Source organism: Dioscorea cayenensis, chromosome 9 (assembly GCF_009730915.1).
Source record: "Dioscorea cayenensis subsp. rotundata cultivar TDr96_F1 chromosome 9, TDr96_F1_v2_PseudoChromosome.rev07_lg8_w22 25.fasta, whole genome shotgun sequence".
In the NCBI taxonomy this organism is placed as follows: Eukaryota; Viridiplantae; Streptophyta; class Magnoliopsida; order Dioscoreales; family Dioscoreaceae; genus Dioscorea; species Dioscorea cayenensis.
In genome coordinates this window covers 11,798,899-11,807,343 of record NC_052479.1, presented here as the reverse complement: position 1 = coordinate 11,807,343, position 8,445 = coordinate 11,798,899, and the positions used below count along the sequence as shown (strand labels likewise).

Sequence of the window (8,445 nt, the reverse complement as noted above, 5' to 3'; positions counted from 1 at the left end):
TTCTGTCATTTTTAACCGATTAACTTTACTTAAAGGCCGGGTAAAAATAAAGGAGCCAACACCAACGATATGCATTATTTATTCAATAGTATTACTGTAATTATAAATTATATATAATAAAAAGTAAAATACACAGTAAAATAATCTGAACTCTAAATCATAATTACAATCAATTTGACCTGATGTTTGACCTATATATATATATATATATATAACAAACCACAATTATAATATATATATATATATGTATATATATATATATATATATGTATATAGAATTCCTTCCCAATTATTCCCAATGGAGATCATACACGTTTGTACAAGTACAAATACAAATATGCATTGTATTTAAATTTAATATTAAATAAATTGAAAAAGAAAAACAAAAAATAAAAATAGCCGTTATGCGTTTCAAGCCTTTCAATGAAAACCCAAACCCCAGCTTGCAAACGCTATATAAACTCCATCCCTCCTTCTCTTCTTCGCTTCATTCGTTGTTCAATCAAGCGCTCTCTCGATCCCTCTCTCTCTCTCTCTCTCTCTCTCTCTTCTCTGCAAGCCAACGCGAACATCGCCCTATTGCCATCAATCTCGATCGCCGGCGATCCTCTATCTTCCTCCCGATCATCCCGTCTTGTTAGTTTCTTGTGATTTCTTGTTCATATTTCTCAGATTCTTCGTGTTTTGCAGGGATTTAGGTCGTTGGGTTTTGGGAGTTCTTGTTTGTTTTCTTGACGAAATGGATGCGGGGATTTCCTCGTCATCGGAGAAGGTAAGGTCTAGGTTACGCCGCCGGCCACTTCAGGAAGTCGCTGTCTCGAAGCCATATTTGCCCTCCATGCGTAGCACCACCTCCTTCGTGCGCGGCTCGTCTTCTCGGAAGAATCAGAATGTTAGTGATCTATTTCTTTTTATTGATCCGCTTTGGATGTTGGAAGTTTGTGGTTTTCTTCTTTGGTTTTGTGGATATTGACTCTAGGGTTTCTGATTCTTTGGTATTTTTCGTTGGTTTGATCGTTAAATTCGTTCACTAGGTTTGTAGCACTTCAAAAATGGAATTTTGATTTTACATTGTCCCATCAGGATCTCGATTCAATTCTTGATCTTAGTTTTAAGAGTTCTAGTCCATTTTCGAATGTAATTTCCTCTGTTTTGCTTAATTCAATGCCTGGAACTCAGTATTCTTCCCTGTTTTCTGAGTTCTAATAGCCATCTGTTGACATTAATGTTTATGAATTTATCTTTGCCGGCAGTGGGTGTATGCTTATCACATGATTGTTTATCCTGTGATGGAAATACGTGTGTTCTATTTACAATCTTGATTTCATGAAATGAAGATTATCCAAGTCTTGTCGTTTGGTTTACTACCCATTCATATCTTCTTAATGTGAAGCTTGTGCTATTCCTAGAAAATCTCTTTTCCAAGTGTGATATTTATGGGGTTTTGGTTGGTGTTCAGTTTGACAGGTTCATTCCAGACAGATCAGCAATGGATTTTGATCGGGCGCACTCTCTTCTAACTGAATCAAGGAAGGAGAAGGAGAATGCAGCTGCCTCTTCTCCTTCAAAAGAGGCGTACCGGAAGCATCTTGCTGAGGCCCTGCTGCAGAACAGGACCAGAATCCTTGCATTCAAGAGCAAGCCACCAGCGCTGGTTGAAAGTGTGTTCCAAGAAGTTTTCTCGGACAGCACTTCTTCTCATCAATCCAAGTCAGCCAAGCATCAGAGATATATTCCACAAGTGAGTATTCCTTTTAAATCTTGGGGCTCTGCTATATCTTTCCCGCACCTGTTGAAAGTGTATATCAAGAAGTTTGCTTTTCCCTTTTCAATCTCAAGTCTTTCTTTTGTGGAGTTTTTCTTGGATTTCATATCTATCTTGCCCAAAATCTATTATGTTCATGAGAAAATTAGAGACCGTAAACGAGTTAGATTCTTATTAATTATACTTTTCGAGAGATACCTTCTAGCTTTTGTTGTTTTTGGCGGAAACTTATTTGATTGAAATAGTGGTGACTCTTCAAGCCTATGAGTTTAAGGGAAATTCTCTTTAGTTAAGAGTGAGGGCTAAAGTTCTTGTATGTTACCATATCAAGAGCTTATTTCTAGAGGAAGGCTGGCAGCTGGTTGTTAGGTGTTCATGTAGGGTTGCAAGGTCTTCATTTAAAAGATATATCCTTAGAATTGCTTGATTGCTAATTTTAGGAAGGATATGAAGTTGGTTAACTTGTTTATGACCAGAGATAGGAATAAAGTGATTGAATCATTGCTAATATTATGATAATGCATGTTTCGATGGATTTGGACTGACTACGATGTTTGAAGTTTAATAAATGGATCTTTAATGGACCGCTCAGTTGTTCTGGAACTTGACTGTGATGTATATGACAGCATATGTCTACCACTTTACATTGAACGAATGAAGGAGTTAGGCTCTCACTCATTCTCTAATTTTAGTAATTAAAAAAGATGCTAATATCACTGTGAATTACCATGCACATAGACATGTACTTCATATTTGCACAATTAGTACTAGAAAAATATTCTTAAACTGTTGTGGGTTCTTGATGTCAATTCCAATTCTTTGTTCTACTCAGTTTATGTTGTTTGACATGAGTATTTGATTGTCTACATTCTACCATTTCCAGCACTCACATTCTTCCTATTTTGTTTGATACCTTAGTCTGCTGAGAAGACATTAGATGCACCAGACCTAGTGGATGACTACTATTTGAACCTGCTGGATTGGGGAAGCAGCAATTTGTTGTCAATCGCCCTTGGGAACACGGTATACTTGTGGAATGCAACCAACTGTTCGACCTCTGAACTTACAACCGTGGAAGAAGACTATGGCCCTGTGACAAGCGTTAGCTGGGCTTCTGATGGTCGGCATATCGCCATTGGGTTGAACTCCTCTGCTGTGCAGCTTTGGGACACAAGCTCCAATCGCTTGGTTAGTCACCATTTCGGTTTTCTTATCTTACCAAATTTTGCTACTTTGTGATGATATATGATTTTGCAGCATCTCTTCTACTACTAAACTGAGTGCAATGCCCGGTTCTTGTCCATTTCAATACTTTGAAATATTTTGCCATATTTTTGCCCAATTATGCTTCCAAATTATCCTTTAGATGGCATGAATTTGAATCATCTCTGCTATTGTAACTTCTGTGCCAATAAAAGCTGATCATGCTCTTTCTTTGTTTATGACAAACTTGTGCAGTTGAGAACTTTGAGAGGTGTTCATCAATCCCGTGTTGGATCTCTGGCATGGAACAACAATATTCTAACAACGGGTGGAATGGACGGCATGATTGTCAACAATGATGTGAGAGTAAGGTCTCACATTGTTCAGACCTACCGAGGACACCAGCAAGAAGTCTGCGGACTAAGGTGGTCAGGTTCTGGCCAGCAACTGGCCAGTGGAGGCAATGACAACCTTCTTCTCATATGGGACCGTTCAATGGCCTCGTCAAACTTCACTCCAAATCAAAACCAATGGCTTCACCGGTTTGATGATCACATGGCAGCTGTGAAGGCCCTCGCTTGGTGCCCATTCCAGAGCAACTTGCTCGCATCTGGTGGGGGAGGGAGTGATCGATGCATCAAGTTCTGGAACACCCACACAGGTGCTTGCTTGAATTCAGTGGACACTGGCTCTCAAGTGTGCTCCTTATTGTGGAACAAGAACGAGAGGGAGTTACTGAGCTCTCATGGATTCACACAGAACCAACTAACTCTATGGAAGTATCCTTCAATGGTTAAAATCACAGAGCTAACTGGTCACACCTCTCGAGTTCTTTTCATGGCTCAGGTATGCATTGAATTTCCCCAGTATATAGATAAAATAAGTATATAAGTAAAACTCTGGTTGTTTGGTTTTCTAATGCCCTTCTTCTCTCTTATATTTTCGTTTAGAGCCCGGATGGCTGCACAGTTGCTTCTGCAGCTGGGGATGAAACACTCAGATTTTGGCATGTGTTTGGATCTCCTGAAACACTGAAATTTGCTGCTAAAGCAGCACATGCTGGCCCTTTCTCCAGTTTCAGCCACATCAGATGATGCATGGAAGGAGTTATTAATGAGAGAAGTTATTGTTCCTCAGTGTACATGAAGAAAGAGGTAAATACATGTTCCTTTTGATAAAATGGTTCTCTTATTGCTATGGTTATTGGTGAATTAATTTATTTATGTTGCATAAGTTAGTATATTGGAGTTTGATGACCAATTTGATTGTGATTGGATTCAAGCTTTTCTGGGTAAGAAGTAATTCATTTGTAGTTTTGAGTCTCAATGTTATTTAGAAGAAAGGTGCTTCATACCTTTGGTACAGAGTGGACCTGCTGAATAATTTTCCTTGACAATCTCAATCAGCCTTTTCTCGTGGAAAGATTCACTTATTTTGTGGGATAACTTATTTGGAGATTGGATTCATATGGTATATTTGTAAACCTTATTATATTATTATTTAGTGAGAGATTTCTTTTTGTAAACCTAATTATATTATTTTTCCCCCTTTGATTTGTTAAGGGTTTTTTTTTTTATTTTTGGAGAATTGTAATTCTGAAAATTGAGAGAAACTTTGAAAACCAATCTTACAAAAAATTAAGAAGGTAAAAAGTCAGGAGAAAAGATTTTCTCTGTTATGTTAATATATTGTTTCTATGTGTGTATATATATATAGAACTTTGATTGTTTTTATCTTCATGGTATTTCTTTTTGTATTTCATAGGATAACTGCATTTCTGGTTATGGCTAAATAAAAGAACATAAACAACAGCCTTTTGACTATATTTACTCGGATTGTATGATATTTCTTCTGAGTAAAATATATCGAGTGTTTACTTTTTATAAGCTTTTTATATCGTGTAAGTGTTAATTTTTAAATTTAATTTTATCAATCTATTTAAATACATTATTTTTTACTACTTAAATGTATAATTTTAGTGGATAAAAAAAGAAATTAGGCTGTGTTTGATTGGCAACATGAAAAATGACTTGAAAAGAAAATTTTTCCATGGAAAATTTTACATATAAAATAAAAAAAGAAAAGTTTGATTGGCATTATTTTCTAGCTAGAAAATCAAAAAATTTCTAAGAAAAATTCAAATTTTGTTGTTTAATTGCTCTTATTTTCCACGGAAAATAAAACATTTTCATGGAAAAAACCTCATTTATTGTTTGATTGCATTAATTTTCTTTGTAAAAGTCATATTTTCCATGGAATTTTTTTTTAAAATTATTAAATTATAAACAGCGCTAGTGGAATTGAATCTTAGCGCTACGTGGAATTGAATCTTACCATCAAAATGTCACGGGATCTGATCTGAATAAATTTATTTAAAATATTATCAAGTTATATAATTTATCTATTTTTTAAAAAATTAAAAAAAAAAGAACTTTTCTTTTAAATTTTTAAAAGAAAAGTTATTTTAAAATTATAAACAACGCAGTGAATTGAATCATACCATCAAAATGCATGATGCATTCGATCTAGATAAATTTATTTAAAAATATTATCGTTATATAATTTATCTTTTTATTAAAAGAAAAGGAAAAACTTTTTCTTTTAAATTTTTAAAAGACAAGTTATTTTAAATATTTCAATCGCACGTTATATGAAACTTTTCATATAGCCCCTTACGTTTTCCCTGGAAAACTTTTCCCAGGGTGAAGGCAGGAAAAATTTTCCACTGATTTGAGGGAAAATAGAGTCACGTGGTAGAGTCTGTGGAAAAATTTTGGCAAAACAAAGCGACTCTATTTAGTTTGGAAAAATGACACCCTAGAAAAATTTTTTTCAGGGAAAAAAAGGGCAATCAAACATAGTCTTAATAAAATAAAATAAATATACATGATATTTTTAATTTCATCTATATTTTATATTGGGAAAATTATTGTTTACCCCTCGTGAATTTCAAATATTCCCAAACAGCCCCTCCAAGTTTGGCAAACCCCGGACATCCCTTCCGTTATTGTTTAACTTCCCTTTTACCCCCTACCGTTCACTTCAAATGGGTCCATGTTGTGAAAATCCCATTTTTGCCACTGGAAAAATGGTGGGAAAAAGCGCCAAAATCACATCATGTCCAACCTTTATGTGGAGCTTTCTATTTGCTTTTACGTTGAGACAATGTTTAGAAGTTGCATTACATCTTCGTTATTCTCCTCATTTGGTTTGTTCGATTTCGATTCTGCGGTTTCAGTGATCTGGTAAAAATCTCTTCGTTGCTATCACTTTAACCATTCTGCGGGAGGGAGGGAGTAACAGAATTTATAAGCAATGGATGTTTATTATGGAGAGTTTTTGTGGTAATGATATATGTAAATCTGTTTCAGGAAATGAGTCTGGGTGAAGTTTATCATACCCGAGAGATATAAATTGGTTTGTCCAACAGAAAATGAAGTTGACTTCCAGCGGATTGGTCAAGTGCACTCCATCTTCAAATGAGCTGTAGTCGATCTTGTTGTCGAGCAGACGATGTGCCATTGTCGAATCCTACTGAAAACGAGTTCATTTCATTGTAAAGTTCTTCTCGTTTATGGTTATCTAGTTGTATATGTTAAATACTGTTTAACGTTGCTATTATGTGTTTAAATATATTACATATTTGTTTAAGAATTGTCGTCTCCGTTTAAATTTGTCGTTACCTGTTTAACTATTCATATTAACGTATAAATATTAACCTAACGTGTAAATTCTCAAAGTCTCTGCGTAAAATATTGATCTTTTTCATTTTGAATCGAAGTGTTGGCATGTGGCGGTGCAGAGTTTATGATATCTCGTTCGGGAAAGAAATTATTGGCCCGCATTAATTCTTACTGCATGTAACTATAAATATCGGAAGACCCGTTCGTTGTGATCGATCGAGCTCGGTCCACTGTGCGTTTCCCTTTTTCTCGGATGCGAAGCGTCGACACTGCATGGACTTCACACCATAAATGAGAAGGAAGAACCCTTCCCCTGGACAACCCCTCCTCGTCGTCCTCCTCCTCCTCATCTGCTTCTTGTGTATGATATTCGCTGGAGTTAGACCAAAATTTGAAGATCATCTCTATCTTAAAGGATGTCTCATGATCCTCCTCATCTTGAGAATCAATCAACCGTAATCACGCAACAAGTTAAACTATCTTTTCTTGCCCAAGTCGAAATTCCCTCATAATTGCCTGAATGCGGAGGATTCTCCAGCGGTGGATGACGGGCAAGCAATTAAGCGGGCATTTCGACTTGGGCAAGAAAAGAAAGTTTTCACTTATTGCTTGATTGCGGAGGATTCTCCAGAGGAGGAAGATCATGAAACATCCTTTACGACGGAGTTGATATTTATCACTTGAGAATTGTTCTCACCCTTTAAAAAAACTTTTTCATCGGTAGTGCAAATATTATTTTACGTATTTAACTCGGGATCTTCGCTTAAGTCGGACCATGACACATTGATTAATAGAGCGTTTTGATGAATGTGTTTGCTTAACCTTTTTAACGTGTTGTGTTCTCGTTGTGCGAGGGTTCAAGTGATGCGCATGTTATGCAACTGCGTGAGCATTCGAGTGCGAGATGCTTGGTGAGTCAAACCAAAATCTTAATAGGCGAACGAGGGTCGACTCACGAGTGTCCGAGGTCAGAAGGCGTTGTAAATGTTGTAAATGTTGTAAATGTTGTAAATGTTTTTTATTTTTAAATGAAACAAACTTATTTGAGTGTGAACTTCGATATTTAATCGAGGCCATTGTAAATGTTTAAATATTTTTAAACAAAACAAACTTATTTGAGTGTCAACTTGTGATAACTTGTGAAATTTAAACAGAGACATAGTAAAAACAATTTGAGAGACAAAAAACGGCATTGTAAACAAAACAAAATGTTAAATAATAATCGATTTACTCTTTAAAACGAGATGACAACGAGTGTTTTAAGCAAATACATAAAAGATGTTTAAAGCAGTGACCCAGGGAGGTATCCATCTTGACGTGATGTCGGTGAAAGCATTCGATTTAAACAATAACATATATTTTTAAAAAGCAGTTAAATCACTATATTTAAACGGTTTACATATTATTTAAACGATATAGAAATTATTTAAACAGTTAACCGTTTGTTTAAACACTATATGTATTGGTTTAAACATAAAAAACTTGACATTTAAACAAAGACTCATGATAAGGTGAGAACTTTCCTTCGAGTGATGACAATATGGCTTCCTCGCGACAATGGTGGAAAGCATACGCCAACTTCCAGACAAGGATGCCCGGCCGAAAAGTATAATGGATCCAATAATATTTGTCTCTAGAGATTACCCCTTGTCTGTTAGTTCAAGTGGGCCCACACTAGTTATTTCCTTTTTTGCCCTTGGGATGGAGGGAAAAATACCGCCCAATCACATCACGTCTAGTCTAACCTTTATGCATACAACTGTGCACTTTTTTGTTTGCCTTTCTGATTGCTGT

At 35.8% G+C, this 8,445-nt stretch overlaps 1 protein-coding gene across 2 annotated transcripts; it reads left to right on the top strand.

Annotated features, from left to right (window-relative positions):
• The first annotated feature begins 378 nt into the window (after positions 1-378).
• Positions 379-4,603, top strand: LOC120268342 (cell division cycle 20.2, cofactor of APC complex-like). Of its 2 annotated transcripts, XM_039275778.1 has the most exons (7): positions 379-892; positions 1,460-1,741; positions 2,684-2,953; positions 3,224-3,814; positions 3,919-4,122; positions 4,207-4,259; positions 4,334-4,603. In XM_039275778.1, exons 1-5 carry the CDS (start codon positions 740-742, stop codon positions 4,060-4,062), a joined length of 1,440 nt encoding a protein of 479 aa, XP_039131712.1. In that variant the 5' UTR covers positions 379-739; the 3' UTR covers positions 4,063-4,122; positions 4,207-4,259; positions 4,334-4,603. The 2 variants fall into 2 exon arrangements, with proteins under 2 accessions (XP_039131712.1, XP_039131711.1); XM_039275777.1 differs by lacking the exon at positions 4,207-4,259 and having other exon boundaries at positions 4,334-4,601.
• The last annotated feature ends 3,842 nt before the right edge of the window (positions 4,604-8,445 follow it).

Coding starts and splice junctions, on each gene's coding strand:
- LOC120268342 (XM_039275778.1), top strand. CDS start 740: ATGGATGCGGGGATTTCCTCGTCATCGGAGAAGGTAAGGTCTAGGTTA. Junction 893..1,459: donor CTTCTCGGAAGAATCAGAAT/GTTAGTGATCTA, acceptor GTTGGTGTTCAG/TTTGACAGGTTCATTCCAGA. Junction 1,742..2,683: donor ATCAGAGATATATTCCACAA/GTGAGTATTCCT, acceptor TTGATACCTTAG/TCTGCTGAGAAGACATTAGA.